Source organism: Mustela nivalis (assembly GCF_964662115.1).
Source record: "Mustela nivalis genome assembly, chromosome: 15".
NCBI classification, from domain to species: domain Eukaryota; kingdom Metazoa; phylum Chordata; class Mammalia; order Carnivora; family Mustelidae; genus Mustela; species Mustela nivalis.
This window is the reverse complement of record NC_139034.1, coordinates 34725788-34745335: the sequence shown is the minus strand read 5'-3', so window position 1 is coordinate 34745335 and position 19548 is coordinate 34725788. Positions and strand designations below refer to the sequence as shown.

Sequence of the window (19548 nt, the reverse complement as noted above, 5' to 3'; positions counted from 1 at the left end):
CTGTAACAGAAAAGCCTTTTTACGTTTATTGATCACAAATACATCCTTCCCCAGGATTCTGTTTATCAAATGCATGAATGGAGAAATGAATGTGCAATGCTATGTGCAAACATTATCCTAGGAGCCACATACATTTTGTTTATATAATCCTCCCCAGATCCTTGTGACGAAGATAGTATCATCCCTATTTTACAGTTGAGGAAACTGGAACGGGAGATAAGCGACTCGCCCATGGCTTTACAAGTGACAAGTGACTGGCAGGAGTCTGGCATCAGATCTGTTCGAACACTGATACCCACTCCCTGTCCACTGTACCACACTGATAATCAGAATAACCCGAATAAGGGAAAGACAGAAATGCAAAAGGTCTAAAAGAAATACCAAGAACGTGCAGATCCTTTTTTGAACAAGTGTTTTTATTAAGTCCCTCCCACCGAGCCTTGGGATCGGGACTGTGTGTCAGGGACTCCTAAACAGGGCTCCCACCTTTTTCCCCTGCTGAACGAACGGTGAAGTACTTTAGTTCTGCTCTGGAGTGGGGGTTGGGTTGAAAGGGAAACATACAAGAAAAGACATGTTCCCAGCGGCTTCCTGTGTAAAGACAGGCAAGGAAGAAGGTGGACAATTGAGGGGAGGGAGAGACAGTGCCCTGCTTCTACAGTGATGAGCAGAGGAAAGGGTGCTGTAGGGAACAGAAGCTGGGCTGCATCCCCACCTTGTCCTCTTTCTAAAATGGTACCCAGTTAGGTCCACCAATTAGGAAAAAAGCCTTCTCTGGGCTGACCAATTAGAAGTGTCCTTTTTCCTGCTGCACGCAGTACCCTGGATACCCAGCCTCAACGTGGCTGGATGCCTTTGCCAGAGCAAAAGTACACATCCCCCCTGCCTCTTGGGGAGAAGCTTCCCAGAAAGCCATCCTTGTCATTGCTCACTTTATGTAAGGCCACTTTAACGAGTCATTAGAACAGAACACAGCCTCTATTATTTAAGATGAACAAATATGTCAGTAGAAAGAATTATAACTCAGCTTGGGGAGGTGGGCAGGATAGCTCATTTTCTGGTGATTGGCATATTACCAAAAACCCCAATTAATAATTTCAGATTTCTTAACATTATTTTAAAATATCACCAATTCTCTAAGGGCGCCTGGGTGGCTCAGTCATTAAGTGTCTGCCTTCGGCTCAGGTCATGATCTCAGGGTCCTGGGATCGAGCCCCAACATCAGGCTCCCTGCTCAGCGGGAAGCCTGCTTCTCCCTCTCCCCCTCCCCCTGCTTGTGTTCCCTCTCTTGCTGTGTCTTTATCAAATAATTAAATAAAATCTTTAAAAAAATTTTTTTAAATTAAAAAAATCACCAATTCTTTAAAAAACAGTATGTGTTCTGGAGGACAGTGTATTTAAAAAAAAATGAGGGAGGTGTGGATCCTGTTCATGTCTTTTTTTTTTTTTTTAAGATTTCATTTATTTATTTGACAGACAGATCACAAGTGGGCAGAGAGGTAGGCAGAGAGAGAGGAGGAAGCAGGCTTCCCACCAAGCAGAGACCCCGACACAGGGCTCAATCCTGTGTACCTCGGGAACATGACCTGAGCCAAAGGCAGAGGCCACAACCCACTGAGCTACCCAGGCACCCCTCATGTCTTTTTTTAAAGTCTAATTGCTTGTTGAAGTTTAAAATTTACACACAGAAAAATACACAAATTATAAGCATACAGGTCAGTAAATTTTCATGAAATGGATACATCCCAGTTGCTAACACTTAAGTCAAGAAATAGAATTAGTGCTAACTTCCCCAAAACCCCTTCATGTCTTCTAAGAAGTCGTGACTTGCTATCCACAGACAATCAGTGCCCTAACATCTAATGCTCCAGGCTTGCTTTGTCACAAACCCACATTCATAAACTCTGTAAATGGAACCGTTCAATGTGTATTCTTTCCTGTCTGGCTTCTTTCCCTCAACCATATATTTGAGAGATTAATACATGTGGTTGCCAATAGCAATAGTTCATTCATTCTCTCGGCTGTATACTATGCCCTTGTAGGCATGCACCAAAAATTACTGAATGTGTTCTACTATGGACAGATGTTTGGGTCATTTCCAGCTAATGTGAATGGTTGCCAGCCGTTTTCAACGTTTGATGGTTGTTAACACACTCCTGCCAAAAGTCACACCAGATGTGAATGTAAAATTCAAAGGCTGATAAATTGATCTGGCGATCGGAAGTGAAAACCACTGCAAAAGAGTTTTTTCCCCTGCTTGGAAAATTTAAAGATATGGTTACTGTATAAGGCAGTTACATGCAATTCACTGCGCAATGCTAAGAGTTGCAAACCAGTGAGAAGCAAATAAGGCTGGTGAATTTGCAGATAAAGAATATGGCTCCATGTGGTCCCAGCAATAGCTGGCTATTTTTATCCTCTGCCTTTAGCAAATCTTGGTAAGTTTTTCATGCTAGGATAATGTGACACTCTTAGGATTTAACATAACACTGTGATGATGGACTTAAAACTCTGTGAGGTAGGTGGCAAGTGGCATTGCTCCCATTTCCCAGAAAAGGGAGTTTTGGAAAATCACTTCATCTCCCCCTTACACCATTCACGACAGCAAGTCGGTACTGGCATGGGAGGGTGAGTTGAGAGCTGTCTCCATTGGTCCTCCCTACAGGCAGCCTGGCCCGATGCCCCTCACGGTGCCTGCGGGGCCTTGGAAGGAGCCACAGCCTTGAGGTGGGAGGAATTCTATTAATACTTTCGATTTTTATAGTACTCTGCCTCTAGAGGACTTTGAGCATCCTTTCAGAATTGCTGGCCAACGTTTGTGACTCACTCGTACACCAGAATTGCAGAAACGTTGTTTTGGAGATGGGCTTTCGTAGGGCTTTGGCAGCCACTTCCAGGATCCTTAGAGAGGGCAATATCTCATTCCTAGTTATTATGTTCAGAGGTCAAAAAACTGATGGACCAGTCAAAGGGTAATTCCCTTTTCTCCCCTAAACATCACCCACAGCATTCCTGCTCTCAGGCTTTCTGGGTGTCCTCATCTTTCTCTCTGTGCCATGGGTTCCTTTGGCTGTCTGGTGAAGCCTGTGGACTCCTTCACAGAACAGGGTTTTAAAATGTATAAAATAAAATGCTGGGGACTACAAAGGAAACCAAGTATATCAAAATGCAGCTATCAAATAATAAAAAGGCAAAATAAACCAAATTTGTGATAGAGTAACATATGTGCTTTCTTATTGAATATAACAAGATCTAGAGGTGGGAAAAAATTAACATTGCAATATTTGATGAAATCTACAACTGTAATGTAATATTAAAATATTTTCATTTCTTTTTTAAAAATATTTTCTTTTCTGTTGGTGACAAAGTCATAGATACTAATACTTCTGCGGTTTGTTGTCCATATTTAGAGTTGAAAGAAATTTTGAATTTCCCCCCTGAATGCTATGATACCCCCTTGAATTCTATTCCCACTTCCACGCTCCAGAGATGGCCCCTATGCTGGACCCACATGTCTACACTGCATTAGCTGTCTGGGACCCACCGGCTCCTTTCCAGAAACCTGGACTCTGAGCCAGGCTTACTTGAGCTGGCGACTATGATCATCAGACTTGGCTAATATGGCCAAACAAGAATTGACCTTGGTAAGTTTTTCATGCTTGTTAGTTTTTCATTTCTTGTTAGTTCCCAGCTTGACAGGCTGAGAGACAGGCCCTCTTAAATGATGTGCTTACTCTTTGGAAACTATCAGGAAATTGACATGATATCCAGGAATTGTTGTTAATTTTAAGTTGGTGCTAATCAGGTTGATGAAAGCACTGTGGTTAAGAAAGAAAATGTTCATATGTTTTAGAGATGCATATGGAAGTACATAGCGATAAGTAACATACCTGGGATTTGTGATTAAAATTTTTAAATTACTCTGGGAAAAGGAGGAGGAAATGAATGAAACAAGAATGGTGAAAACTTGAAAATTCAGGACTCTGGGTAACGGTTGTATGGGGGTTAAACTACTTTCTCTACTTGTATATAGGTTTAGGACTTAAAATTATTAAAATCCGGGGCGCCTGGGTGGCTTAGTGGATTAAGCCGCTGCCTTTGGCTCAGGTCATGATCTCAGGGTCCTGGGATTGAGTCCCGCATCGGGCTCTCTGCTCAGCAGGGAGCTTGCTTCCCTCTCTCTCTCTCTCTCTGGCTGCCTTTCTGTGTACTTGTGATTTCTCTCTGTCAAATAAATAAATCTTTAAAAAAAAATTATTAAAATCCTTAAAAAATAGTTTCTGGACCAGGAAATGACATAAAGAATGTTTTTTTTATAGTGCTGGTTGTATTTTTTTTTTTTTACAATACTTATCATTTATTTTCTCACATGATACAACTCAATTGTACTGTGTCTCTTAAACATGCAAGTTTTAAAGCTGGTTTCACTCATCCCTTTTACCACTTGTTTGGCATGGTCTTGCTCTCCAAGAGTGTATATTCTCGGGACGAGATCATGTATTTACATGGAACCACAGTTGGAAAGCCACATAAGACAGAGTATGGTGTAAAGGCAAAAACATGTAATAAAGATGGACAATGTGAGAGGAGTTCAGGAAAGGGGAAATCTATGAGGGCTGGTGGCTTCACGTTGGAAGTAGCTGCCTATCAGTCTAAGAAGTTTGGGTTCCATGCCTCTTGTTAGCTTTTTCTTTTCTTTTTTTAATATTTTATTTATTTAATTGAGGGAGAGCAAGAGAGAGAGATCACAGAGGGAGAGGAAGAAGCAGGCTCCCCACCGAGCAGAGCGGATGAATGTGGGGCTCCATCCCAGGACCACAAGATCATGACTTGAGCCAATGGCGGACACTTAACCGACTGGGCCATCCAGGTGTTCTTAGGATTCTTACTTTGCACTCATTTCCCCAACACTGGCATTCCCTCGAATTCCTAAAGCTCACAAGCAAGAACATCCTTGCTCTCCATATCTCCCTGTCCCCTTTCCCTTAGAGGCCGTATTTGACACATTCTGAGTCTCCATGGATGTGCGCCCTCCTGCTGAGGACTGCTCTGCTTCATCTTTCTAGATGGCGAAGTACAGCCCAGATGCTAAGTCCTACCACAGACACTCTTACCTGTTCAATGTAGAGTGGTCCCTGGCCTTATGGGGCGGTGGTAATGGTCTCCAGGTAGGCAGTGAGGGGACTACCATGTCAGAACGCAACCACTGTCTCAGAGGTGAGCCCCTTCTTGCCAAGTTCTGGGGAGGGGGATTCTGACCAGCAAGAAAGCTTCATAGCAATCTGCCTTGAGAGGACAATGAAAGCAAAGGGGTGGATGCCTCAGTAAAATAGTGGAACCTAACTGGGAGAGCTGCTGGGGCCCTCAGAATGGACTAGAAATGATCTCTCAGAGCAGGAGGGAAGAAAAGATTACTAGAAGGCATTCAAGAAAGCGTAAATCATGGATGATCTAAATTTAAAAAAAAATTATTTAAATTTAAAAGTTGTTTTTTCAGGGGCGCCTGGGTGGCTCAGTGGGTTAAAGCCTCTGCTTTCGGCTCAGGTCATGATCCCAGGGTCCTGGGATCGAGCCCCACATGCGGCTCTCTGCTCAGCAGGGAGCCTGCTTCCTCCTCTCTCTCTGCCTGCCTCTCTGCCTACTTGTGATCTCTGTCTGTCAAACAAATAAATAAAATCTTAAAAAAAAAAAATAAAAATAAAAATAAAAGTTGTTTTTTCACATAGCTTAGATCATTTAAACCAAAACAAGTTCTTCTTTTTCTTTTTTTGTTTATGTTCACTGATTCTCATTCTACATTTGGAATGAGAGGCATTGTGGGGGGTTACTTGGGTAGGCTGTGTTGGCAAGGAAAGAAAGGGCATGTCCACATGCCTGTGCTACCATTCACACAGAAGCTGGAGGCTGCCATGATTGAAGGAGACTTTGGTCCTTTCAGGGCTTCTTTCATGGCTTAGAATCACAACTTTGAGGTAAAAGAGAAAACATGAAACCCGTGGTACTTAAGGGAGGTAGGATTCAAGGAATCTGTCTAGGACATTCCCCCTGACTGACAGATGCGTGAAACTTCAACCCAAGTGGGCCATCTCTCTCTGGGACCTATCTTCCTCATCTCCATATGGTGCTCCAAACCTTCTTGGGTAAGGGGGCTCCATAAGAGACTCGGATCTATAAGACTTAATTTTATTCCACCTCTCACCTTTAAGGGGGTAAAAAACAAATGTTCTAACAACAATGACAACATGACTGCTGCCTCTCTGTACATAGGGCAGAAGCATCTCAAAGGAAGTCATTAGGGTGACCTTGATTTATGAAAGTATCTTAGGAGGTGACCCTGATGAGACAGTGGGAAGGGGGAAGCTAGTTCCTACTGGGGAAAATGGCTATACTGTCAGGAGGCACATGGATCCTTGCGTTACATATGACACAAAATCACATTTCTCAGCTTTGGTTCAGAACCCCCTACATACATGTGCACATATAGACAAACACAATCATTCTTATTTCTTGGCTTCCCTAAAGTTCTATATATCTACCATTATAGCAATTATCACACTATGCTATATTGTTTCTAGTATACTTATATGTTTTTATAATTAAGCTTGTGAACTTTTTCTTTGTAGCTTTTACCTATAAAATACCAGCATGTGTTAAGAATTGTTTGTTGAGTGGGTATTAAGGAGGGCATGTATTACATGGAGCACTGGGTGTGGTGCATAAACAATGATTCTTGGAACACTGAAAAAATAAAATTAAGATGTTAGGGGAAAAAAAGAATTGTTTGTTGAATGACTATTTGAATAAATGGCTACTATATTTACTTGTTAACAAGATGGAAACCTGACTCACTCAGCAGAATCAAGTCTCATTTATTATCAAGGACCTGATGTCAAATTTGTTCCTACCTCTCTGCTTGTCCCTGAATCATTCAGAGGAATCCTGGACTTTAGGAAGCATTAGTTCTGGGATGACCCACGCTGGAATCCACAACCCTCCTCTATGTGCTGTAGCTTCTGGCAGAGGACGTGTGGACAGGCTGGTGTGGGCATGTCACCCTCACTGCGCCTGGCAGAGATGACCCTCTGCATTGCCCAATATAGGGATCAGCTTATCTCCAAGAGCAGCAATGACCTGGTGAATAAAAGAAGTGGGCAGGCATGGCTTTTGAGTCATTTGGCAAGTGCCTGGAAGCTGATCCTTCCTGCAGTCCCCCATATTGACTTCCTCTTTCCTGTCACAGCATCCAAAATTCTTTCACCATCAGTTATTTATGCTTTGGGGTATTTCAGAGCTCTTAATTAGTAAGTGACTTCTTAACTTGGTATTTGTGTAGGATTTTGGAATGGAGGGGGATGTGGAGATAGGTGAGGAAGACAGTGAAAAAGAAAAGAGAAAGAGATACAGATTTCTTCCCCTTCCCAGTAGTTGTGGGTATAGGATAATACTTCCTAGAATATCCTCGATCTATCCAAAATTGTCCAGACAATATTGAGAAGCAGTGTGTGTGGTGGGGGTGATGGAGGGCAGAGGGCTTACAGCGTAAATTCTTAAAAACATGTTTTCTCTCCCAGCCACAGAGCACTTGAAAACTCAAGTACATGAGAAAAATGAGAGGAGAAGGGACTGCAGTCTTGATGTGCCCCGAGTACACACTTCCAGACTGCCCTCTTCAACCAGATAAGAGCTGAAGGAGAATCTTTTTTGAGATGAAGGCTAAGAACTTAAAAAGAACAGAGGACAATCTCAAGACCCTGAGATCATGACCTGAGCTGAAACCAAGAGTCAGATGCTCAACCACTTGAGTCCCTCAGGCACCCCTATTTGCAAAGTCTTTAGAAAAGGAAAATAAATTACCTTTAGTTTACAGGTAATAAATCACCTTTATTGATTAGTGGATTTAATTGTATTGACCTCTGTTCCAGGAGAGGACTGTCAATGTGGTCATCCACTCTGCCATTCCTGTGGCTGCTGCTCTGACCACCTAGACTGTCATTCAGGGCACAGGTCAGCCCCCGCAATCCGCATTTCATTTGCACCCCCCGCCCCCCCCACCCCACCCCCCACTGACCCCATGCAGGACCAGCTTCAACCGGTGATTTGTTGTACTTGCTTTTCTCATTGTAAGTAAATATTCACTTTTGTGCCCATTTTTGTATTTGTGATTTTTGTGTTCCTTTTCATCAAGAGGACCCCCATTTGATGTAACTTTCAGTTCCCACAGAGTTGGGTCTGCCCTTTTATATGTCTCCTAAAGCAGTGCACATTACATAGGAAATCTCAATTCATGACTGTCCTGATAAGTCTGGCTCTTGATTAACCAGAATGTTCTCTGCATAATGCTCTCAGAGGCAAGAAATGAAATTAGAAGGAAAAAGCAGATGGTAGGGACTTCTAGTTTTAGAAATATAGCAAATGTCTACCTGATTCCCAATCTTTCCTCCACCTGTAGGCACAGAAGTGCCTAGTAACATCCAGCACTTAACTAGTGTTTACTGTGAACAGGGCACCTTTTGAGTGCTCTGGGGCACACAGCCCTTGAGGTGTGCACTGGACTGCACTCACTTACAGATAAGAAAACGGAGGCACAGAGAAGTCAGCAAATTCCCCAAGGTTACAGCTAACATACATGGAACAGCTGGGAGTTGACCAGGTCATCAGGTCCAGAATCCAAGGGCCTCAGCTCTAAGCTAGATCACCTTTACATTTGAAATGATAGCTCGGTCCCACAGAAATGAAATCTTTACTTTGTTTTCAACCAGTCACACGGAGCCGTGCATTGAGCCCTTGCGTTATATTGGGTATGCACTGTGCCACAGACAGTCCTCCTGTTGATGTCCATGGGTAAGTGAAGAAGCCAAGGTCACATAGCTACTAAGTAGCAGAGCAAGATTTTAAACCCGGATCAGCCTGTCTCCAAAGGCCATGAACAGGGACAAGAGACACCACCGTCCATTCCAACACCTTACATAGAGATTTCTTAACTTGAAGTGATAGCCAAGCTCCAATGATTACTAATGAGTTCTCTGAAGCTAGATTGGTTAATTAAACTTCCCTCTTTGCATTTGGTTATTCACCCTGCTCACATTTGGTTATTTATTGGTCCTTCTCAGTGCTACTTAAAAGAAAAGAGGTAGGGGGCACCTGGGTGGCTCAGTGGGTTAAGCCACTGCCTTCAGCTCAGGTCATGATCCCAGGGTACTGGGATGGAGCCCCACATGGGGCTTTCTGCTCAGCAGGAAGCCTGCTTTCCTTTCTCTCTCTGCCTGCCTCTCTGCCTACTTGTGATCTCTGTCTGTCAAATAAATAAATAAATAAAATCTTTAAAAGAAAAAAAAAAAAAAAAGAAAGAAAAGAAAAGAGGTAGAACTACTATTAGCCCATTTTCCAAATAGAAGAAACTGAGACACAGAGACGTTAAGTCACCCACTGGGACTTGTCCCCTGGAGCCTGGTCCTGGAAATTTCTGCTTTCACCACTACATACCCTGCAGAATCTCTGTCTGAGTCCATCAAAAATAGCTGGTGGCTTTCAATTTTTTTTAAGTGGCTTTCAGTTTGTGGAGTAGGTGTACCAGATCTCTGTGCACAAAGGTTAATTAAGCCACTATAAAAATGCAAAAGCAGTCAGGTCTTTGTCTCCAAGGTAATAAAATCACAAATGACTCCTATTCAAAATGAAGCTTAAAATAATCTGTTGCCAGTGGGCTGTGTGTGTTTTTCTCATTTTAACAACATGTGCTTCTCTCTTCATCAGAAACATTAGGTCACAAAAGCCAATCTCATCTACATCTTTACAACGTTGTTTATCATCTTTTTGCATGCAGGAGCTAGAACTGATAATGAACCAGTCAAATTGGATCCCAGGGAGGATTTGTACTGACTTAGAATACTTTCAGAATCCATTCAGAACGCCTCCGATTTTTCATTAAACCCTCTGAAGCCATTTATTTTGGGGCCAGCTTTTCAGGGATAGGACATCAATTGTGTGCCAGTTATTGGGAATTATAACACAGCTGATGAAGTGTGACAACGGAGTCCATTGGATGTGTAGTAGATTACAGGAGGGTTCTATCGAAGTCAGTGGCTATTAAGCTGAAAATGTTTCTGAGCTAAGAGAGCATGAAAATAAGAAAATTGATTCTATCCTGTCATCTGACCTCTCTCCCGTGGTCTCTGGATTGAGCTTGACTTTCCGCTCCCACAATTCCTTTTATCTGCCCCTGCACTCTTTCTTTTTTTGTATCTACTCCCACCCACTCTCTCTCTCCCTCAAGCAGATATCAAAAATCTAAGAACAGGGAGGGAAAGTAGATCGATGCTTGTGGCTATGCATGGTGGGCAGTAAATTCAGCCACACCAGACTCAGTCATAGTCAGAAAGGGAAGGTGGCATGTGATGTGATAAGGTTGTAGCAGACCCATAAAATCCAAAATACCTCACAGACCACGAATCATAGTCTTGTTATACTCACAGCTGTATCTATCTGAAGGTATCCCATGTCAGCCCGCCCCTTCCCACAGTACACATAATATGCTCAAGAGAAGCTCGTGGGAAGGGCATGGTGAAATGTTTCAATCTTTTTGGTGATATCATTTAAGATTAACCATGTAGGTGCACCTGGGCGGCTCAGTTGGTTAAGCATCTGCCTTCAGCTCAGGTCACGATCTCTGAGTTCTGGGATTGAGCCCCACTTCCAGCTCCCTGCTTAGCCGGGAATCTCCTTCTCCCTATGCCCCTCCCCCCACTTGTGTGTTGGTGCACTTGCCTGCTCTAGCTCAAATAAATAAAAGCTTTAAAATAAAATAAAATTAACAATGTACATACTTTCTGATCCAACCAACATTTTCTGATTCTATCCTAAGAGGAAAGAAAAAAATGCCCATTTGTGTAAGGATGTACGCGCAAGGGTATTAATTGCAGCATAATATTTGGTGGTTAATATCTAGTAGCAGACAATTCACATTTCCTGCAATAGAGAACGGCTGAAGAAAGCACGGAAATTATATACCGTGGAATATTATGCAGCTATTAAAAAGAATAGGCTTGCTGCATATACATGAACCTGGAAGGATGTCCAAATAGATCAGTAAGTAAAAAAATGTTGGTTGCAGTCTAATGCCTACAATACTGTACGATCAAACTTTACATCAGCAGGGCTTAGTTTCTCCAGAAAGAGGATCATCATGACAATATCATCTGTGAATCTGAGCCAGGCTCATTAGCTTATCATAATGCAGAAGTTTGAATCCGAAATTGGGTTGGTTTTAATCTGGCTAGGGAGATGGGCTTAATAACATGTACGTGCCCTGCCCACATTTATATTCCCCAGGTAATCCTCGTGCAGTAAAAATATCTTTTATCCTCCAGAAAAGTCCCTTAAAGTGGGGTTCCAATGGAATGTTAGGTTGAGGTCTAAGATGAGAAAAAGCATTTTAGATATGCTTTTTCAAAATATGGACCCTTATGTCTTACCATAAACATCTTGAGTTTGAATTTCCAGCACATTGGAAATGGGAGATGGAGAGGAAGGCCAGATGTATAAAAGTGCTCTGGGTGACCCCATTACTTTTTCCTCCACTTTTGATGCAATTGAAAATAGAGTCTTAAAGTATATGCCTCGCTTCAATTATTGAGACAGCTGTAATGATGTTAGTGACAATAACATTTACAATATGCCAGACACTGATCAAAGGGTATTAGTATAAACAAATTCATTAGTTCTCACAGCAACCTGCAAGGAAGGTGTTCATTATTATTATACCCATTTTATAGATGAGAATAGGCGAAAAGAATAATACTCATGATTACAGAACTAGTTTAGTGGTGGAGCCGGGGTTTAAAACCCAGGAAGTTTAATTTTAGATTCTAAATTAAGAGTTTTGAGCCACAGTAAATGAAATAGAGCAGGCTCATGAGCTCAGTGAAACATTTTCAAGCCCATTTCTCATTTATCTCATCCCTTGGATGAGACCTAAACAGTCATTCTATTTCTCAGAGCTCACCCACTGCCATACTCCTCATCACTGAACTGTCTATATCCTTTGAATTGCTCAGTGTATCTGGAGAAGCAATTCTGAGAAAATGTGCTTTTATCATCTTTTTTTCTCTCTTTCTCCCTCAGTTCCTCCTCTGCCATGGAAATAGTTTCCTTTCTTAAGTAGAGAATTGTACTCAATCTTCCATTAGAAGTTGGTGCAAAAATGGGCTGAAACCTCATTATGTCTAGTTCTTCTTTACCATGTTCTAACAGGTGTCACTTTCCAGACCTATCTAAAATTAGCCTGTAAGTACTGGCTTGCCTCTGAAATCACTTGCTTAGGGGAGGAGGAGGTGAAGGAGACATGCATATCAATGTTCCCAGCTTGTTCTCAGCTAAAATGAGGAAATTGAGTCTTTCTTATCTTCAAGCATTATGATGTTGTGGGAAGAAAAAATGTAAAAATTGAGGTCAGTTCTGTCACTTTTGAACAGTGTGTACTCCGCAAAGTCATGTAACTCTCTGAACCTTAGTTTCATCATTTGTAAAATAGGACCGACCAATAACTGCTGCTCTACTTACTTCGTAAGTTTGTTGTGCTGATCCATATAAGAACCCAGATCTTCTGGCTTCATGCCCATTGGTGTCCATCCATGCATTCCCCCCCCTCTTCCATCCATCACCCTTTCATTTCTTCATTCATTCAGTGTTTATTATACCTCCTGAGAGTTAGCTAAGTGAAAGATAGATGTTAGGAGGCTAGGGGAAGAAAAGGAGAGATGAACCCCAGGTTGGGAAAGAGGATTGAAGGCAGAAACAATGAGGTGATTAAGAACATAGAATGAGCAGGGACTTACAAAAGCCCATCATCCCACATTCTAATATTTTACACGCTATTCAATTCCTCTGAGGGCAATCATACGTGGCACAAAAGGAATTAATTTTCAAGGGTTCCCTAAGACAGAGCCACCTTTATTCTATCCAGGCAGTACTCCTTAGGTAGCATCTTCCATCTTACTTTCTCCCTAGGTCTCTCTGTTAAGTACAATAACTAGTGAGCACAAGTGGGCAAGGCTTACAAGTCAGGCTGGCTCCTCAGATCCAGCCATAGGAAAAGGTACCTGTGTGGTCCTTTAAATCCACGTGATATAAAAATAAACCTCAGGTATTACACAATGTATATAAAATAGAGATTCTACTTGACCCAGAAAAAGATTTAAAGTAAATTAATGGAATGCACCTTGGCATAATGGCCATATATTAAAATACTGTGAATTTATAATCGTTTTCCATGTATGTTAGATTTATCTTTGAAGTACCTTGAAAAGGTAAAACTAAGAGAATAGGAAACGTTACTTCACTGGCCCGATTTTACAAATAAATTAACAGAGACCGGAAGAAACGTGGCAGATTACACAATAAAATCAGCGGATGAGCAAGAACTCGATCTGAGGTTTCTTGGATCCCAGGGCAGAACTGACTTCTCCAACTCAGGTGACTACTGAACACAATGAGTTTTCAAATTATGGAGGATTTCACTTCTGGCGATACTGCTGAAAGTTTAAGCAATAACTCATTCGTTTATTAATCTCACACACCCTTAACTCGGGAAAAGGGATGAAAAATATCTGCAGATGAGGCTGGGGCAGGAGACCAGAATCTCTACTGCCCTGAAAGCTACGCTCAGCATCAGGCCTTTGTCCTGAGGGCAACGGGAAATCACAGAAGGGTTTTATACGGGGGACTGTCCTGACTATTTAACACCAAACACGGTGAGCCACCCCCGCCCCAGGGGAGGGGTGCTGGCAGTAAGGGCACATCCTGCAGCAGGGAATCCAGTCAGAATCATGGCGATTAAAAGCACACCAGAGAAAGGTGGCAGCTTTAAGAAGCAAAGTGACTGGATCATATCCAAATGTGAGAACCAAGGTGTCCTCCTTGCCCCAGATCCTGCGGTTCCCGGATTTCTCCTTCTAGGGTGACTGCAACTGCGTTTCTGGTAGGAAAATCATCCCTGCTCCTTCCCCAGCCTTCCCTAGCTCCCAGGAGGGGCTGGAACATTCAGGAATGACAGAGGAAGCAGAAGGCCCGGGGTCCCTTGGGTCTTTATCACAACCACTAATTGCCCAGACACCCGGATTCCAGAGCCCAAGGGCCAGCTGAGGCCACTTGCACCACGTCGTGACTTTGCCAGCAGCCCGCTGTCCTCGCTAACGAGATTTCGCCCGTCTCCTCACACCGGGGCCAGGCCTCTCAGCGCCGGCTGCGAGCGGCTGGATGTTTGATAAAACCCCACAGACGCCGCACCAGCGAGCGCTCCGCGGGGATACACACAGCGAAGAGCCCCCGGGCCCGCTTGCCCTCCCACAAGGCCGAGCGCGGCCTGGGGACAGCCCCACCCCGCCGCTTTCCGCAGCCTATTGGCCTATGCCCCTGCCACTCAATCGAGCGCCCGCCCACTGGGTCCGGCCTGGAGGCGGGATCCGAAGTCTCCCCAGGCCTTGGCGTCTCCGGCTGGTTCTACCAGGTGCTTCTTTGTGTTTATAATCCTGGTTCCGATTCTTGCTTATGTTTCACGGCCTACAACCGACTTGCATAAACTCTTTCTCATGGGATTCTGACCCCGTTGAGATGACACAACAGACAGGTCCGCTTTACAGGCAGGAGAAGTAAGGGCCCCAGAGGTTGAGGGACTTGTCCCTTAGAAGCACGTGCTCGGATTTTAACAGTGGTTCTGGACAGAACCGTGTTTGGGGCTTGGTAACGTTGGCTCCGTGGTTAAACTGTTCTGAACTCGCTTCCTCATCTGCAAAGCGGGGAAAGTAATAGCCGCCTTCTGAAACTGGTGTGAGGATTACATAAACTAGCTGGAGAAGAATCTGGCGCAAGGACTGGCCTGTAGTAGGTTGTTGGTGAATGTAGTATGTGCGCAGCCTCGCAAAGCCCCGGGTCTCTGCCCGCCAATGTGGGACACTGTCCGCTACACGCGTCTCGGGTCCAGAAAGCTCAGAGGGTCCAGGGAAATATTCAGGGGGTTCATTGAGTTCTCAAGTAGGAGAAACACCGTGGGAAAACACTCTTCCGAGGCAAATATTAAACATTATTTTTACTACTACTATCAATAATATTACATGTATTTTTTGGTCAGCTTTTGCCAGGCATTCTCCTAAGTGCTGTTATGTTTAGTCTTCACAATGACCTGCGAGTTACATTCTGTGAAAATTGTCACTTTGTAGATGAGAAACTGAGGCATAGAAAAGTTAAATAACATATTCATGTTTAAAAAGCTAAAAATGGTCAGAGCTGAGGTTTGTACCCCACCGATCTAGTTCATAAAGTCACTCATATCAGTATTGGTGCTTTCTGCTATAACGGACAAAATGGGTTTGTGACAAGAGCTCTCTCTTTGATAGTGAATACTTTTGTCACCATCAACAAGATGCCTCTTAAAACTGAAGGGCAGGAGGAAGAAAACAAAAGAGAGGACACCTAGCCCTTAACTGTGAACAGACTATGTAGGGACTGATGATTAGAAACCCAAGTCTAGGCTCTATGTTTGGAATTCTGTTTTAGCTGAGCGCTTTGGACTGTCACATCCCTCTGTTTCTATGGACCTGCCCACTACGGAAGATCTGCTGAATGACAGAGTTGGAATGGAATGTAGCAATCCTCTTATCTGAGCACACGGACACCTGCCAGGAGAGGACTGCCTCGCTTCCTCATGATAATTTTGAAGACTTTCTGAGAAGGTGATAATATTAACCAATTACCTCACAGTCACAAGGTGTACTGCAGTGACTGCAAACCATGTGTGCCTCATTCAGCAAGAGTCACAGAACAAGGAAAAAAAAAGATTGAGAGGGAGGTGGGACCTAGTAGCTGGGAGGAGATCAAGGACTCAAACTGAAGGTTAAACCCTGTGAGGTGGGAGCCAGGTTTTATTTGTCTGGTGGACAAGAAAGGATAATACCTATAGGGGAAAGCAGCAAACAGTTCTCCCTGGGAAACAGGTCAGAGTTCTTGCTAAAGTGACATTGGCTTCTATAGCTATGGTGGCCTTGAACAACACAATAACCTTCTGTTTGTCCAGACCAGTCTTCACTCTTGCCTAATAAAAATACCCATGGTCTTGGGCTTCACCCCTCTCATCTGGCTTCTCCTCCTCCATCTTTCCAGTAAACCTGGGAAATAGGAAGTATAAAGAGGGAACTGAATGGAGGGTAAGTTTTGAGGATATTAGATGACATTTGAACCTGATTTAGAGGATCTTGTGTTCCCATCCCCTTTTCTGTCCAGGCCTATTTGTGGGGACAAAAATCACCCTTCTCTGGGGCTGGGAAACAGAGGTACATAAATGACATCTGACAGATAGGGGTGGTGCTGGGGCTTGGGTCTCTGGTGCTCTGTCAACATCCTGAGATTACATTCTGAGTGTCCAGAAAAAAATGCAGTCTCTATTAAGGAGGGAAACCTAGGGCAATCCTGGTAGAGAAATATTGGTTGTGAGATTTTAGCAGTGTAATTACCCCATCGACAGGAGATGAGGCAAGACGCTGGGAGCTAATGACACCATTTGCTTGGAAAATGGAGTAAGGGTAGCATGAGCAATAAAGTCTTAGAAGCTGTGGATTAGACAGTTCAGAGGGCAGCTCAGGCCTGTGGGTGTTGGCCCCATAGGACAGGAGCAGGGCAGTGGAGTTAAAGACTCAGGGACAATAGCCAAACAGTGTGACTCTCATTCCAGAAATGAAGGGACTACACCAGCCACCATCCCACAAGCTCCTCCATCCCTACCAACTGGTAATTTTCTTTATAATATAAATAATACCTCCTGTGCTTCTTAGTTCTCAAAGAATGTACATCTACTTTACTTTATATACATTTACTTTGTGTTGGGCTTTTATTAATTGGCTATAAAATGCTAACCTTTCATAAGTGATCCTAAAAATATTATTTCTGCATAGCACTCACCATTTATAATCTTAGACAGGGAGAATGTAAGAAGCAGTGGGCTTAGCAGACTCTTCTGAATAGCTTTGAAGGTATAAACCAAGGAGACCCAGACCAAGATAAGGAAAACAGTTCTTTCATTTGGAATCTGGAACATTTAAATATAGACACTTTGATGGTCACCTTGGCACCATCGTTAGCAAGTGGATTTTCTAAGTATTAGATTGACACATGTGAAGGACTGATGTTCCGTTGTTTTTGATGCACAAAAATGGTAACTTGGCTAAAGTTACCATTGGCTAAAATGGCTAAATCTTACAGAATCTTGAATATATGAAGGGATGTTTTTAACTTGATTGAATGAAAAGGACTGAGAAACTTTGGGGGTCTGGATCTCTGTAGAGTGAATATTCCTACTTGTAAACAATCCATTAAAAATAGACTTGCAGGATCTCTAATTAAAAACACTAGTTTTATTCATTTACATACCCATTATAACAACAAGAATCATTGAACATCTCCTCTGGCTCAGTCACTGTGCTAGAGACAGAGTAAAATGATGGTATCTGTCCTGAAGATGCAAATGGAATAGTAGGAGTAAAGGAGTGAGGAAGATGCAGTGAACAGCATTACGGGGAGAGGCCCTGAGAGACCAGGAGAGCAGCACAGAGGAGGAGCTAAGAGCATAGGATTCTGGGGAAAGAAAGGAGGGGTATGATCTTATTAAAAAGGTTTGATATCAGAGAGAAAAATTATAATTAACCAAATGGGCAGGGCAGGAAAGAATATTCCACACAGAAACGGGCAGAGATGACCACATGATTTAAAGAAACAATTTGTCAATTTGTTTTTAGAGTGACTGTGCATTTATAAAATCTACAGAAGGACATTTCTCAAAGGGCATTAAGCATCTCTGTCAGGTGCCATGTCGTCTTCATGTTCGTAGACCCTGGGTTGAGTCTAGGACATTCCATAGCACAAAGTAGGTATTCAGTTGATGTTAATTTAACTGATCGGGAAGAATAAGCCTGAAGTTGAAATTCACTCCATATTTAGAAGAACCTTTCTTCTCCCTATTCCTCTTAGTCCAAATTGATGAAATTTCAATGTGTTCATTAAAATGTTATGTAAGAAAACGTATACTTCAGTTTATCTCTGAGAAGAAATATAGTTACTTAACCTTTTCATGTGTGCATAAAAGTAGATAACAGAAGTTGTCTTGCTTTAGGGACTTCTTCAGTTCCTTATTTGGAATATTTATTGTATATGCTCTATAGGCAAGACAATATAACAGGCCTGGGAACACAGTGGTGAATACAACAAATACAGCTCCTGCATTCAAGGAGCTTAATATTTTGCAGATAAGACAAATGCTAAACAAATAATTAAACAAATATTTTCTAATTATAATCTGTAGAAATAAAATGGAAAACAGCATTTAGATGCCAGGGGAATTTATAACAGGGGACATAGACTACAGTGATAGCATTTGGAAAGGTGCTCAGTCAGTTTCTTTAAGAAATAGATATTTAAGCTAGAATTACATGAAGAGAAGGTAAGAGCGTTCTAAGCGGAGGGAGCAGCATATTTGAGGCCCGTGGAAAAGGGGAAACTGGCCTTCTAACAAATGTGATTATGGAACTGTGACTATATGTTGATGAAAACATCTCATATGATCCTTATAAAGTATAATTGATTTATCCGTTATTTTAATCCAGAAGAACCTAACCCACAAGGAGGAAACCCACTTTATGCCTTTATTCCAGCACATATTAAATAATCTCTATATGCCTGACACTTTGCCAGCCACTGGAAATTACAGAAAGAAAAACCTCACGAACCTCTAGAATTTTACCCCTTGTGGGGAAGCAGGTGAACCAATACACCATTACAAGACAGTGCGGTTGTTCCTCTGCATTAGAGAGAACACCCTGTGCACAGGAAAGACATGATCGTGTTTGCCTGGCAGAGTCAGGGGCGGCTCTCTGATGAACTAGGCTCTGAGGGATGAGGGCATTCCAGGGAGCAAGGGCAGCATGTGAGAAAGCATGATGGATCTGGGGAAGAGCCATGAGTCATACCCAGGCTATTGGGAATGTCAAAGGAATGGGAAAGGAGATGAAGTTAGAAAGGTGGGCAGCAATTAGATCTCTGAAGCATCTCAGAAAGTTTTTATTTTATTCTATAGCCAATAAGGAGATTACACAGGAGAATATGAGAAATGGAGGAATCTGAACCAACTGCCAGGCTTAGAACTTAGTGCCCCTCTCACTTCTTATCTTTCAGATAAGGACCACTTCTTATCTTTCAGACTTCGGCACATAATCATGGGAAGCGCTGACTTACGCATAAGCTCTTGGGGTTCTTGATCACCAAATCACTGGTATTCTTAGGACTTAATCTTACAACCAAAGAGAACTCCCTGCAAAGACAGAAAAAAAAAATTCTCAAGAAAATAAATAATCAAGTCCCAGCCCTTCCCGAACACCTCCTCCTTTCTGACCGCCACCCCCCGCCCCAGTTGTATAGCTAAAGCAATAATAGCCACCATGCATTATGTCATTACCATCTATAGCCAAAAAAGTACATAAACACCAGAGGGCAATGAAAATGGCCATAAAG

The 19548-nt window shown here is 42.7% G+C and overlaps 1 protein-coding gene across 1 annotated transcript in view; it reads right to left on the bottom strand.

Moving 5' to 3' along the window:
* The window catches only part of LOC309848690 (uncharacterized protein), a 43307-nt gene that overhangs the window by 17991 nt on the left and 5768 nt on the right, over window positions 1-19548 (bottom strand). Inside the window, exon 3 of the mRNA XM_082700655.1 lies at window positions 19273-19348. Coding sequence (XP_082556781.1) covers window positions 19273-19348 — 76 coding nt within the window. The remainder of the gene's footprint in view (window positions 1-19272; window positions 19349-19548) is intronic.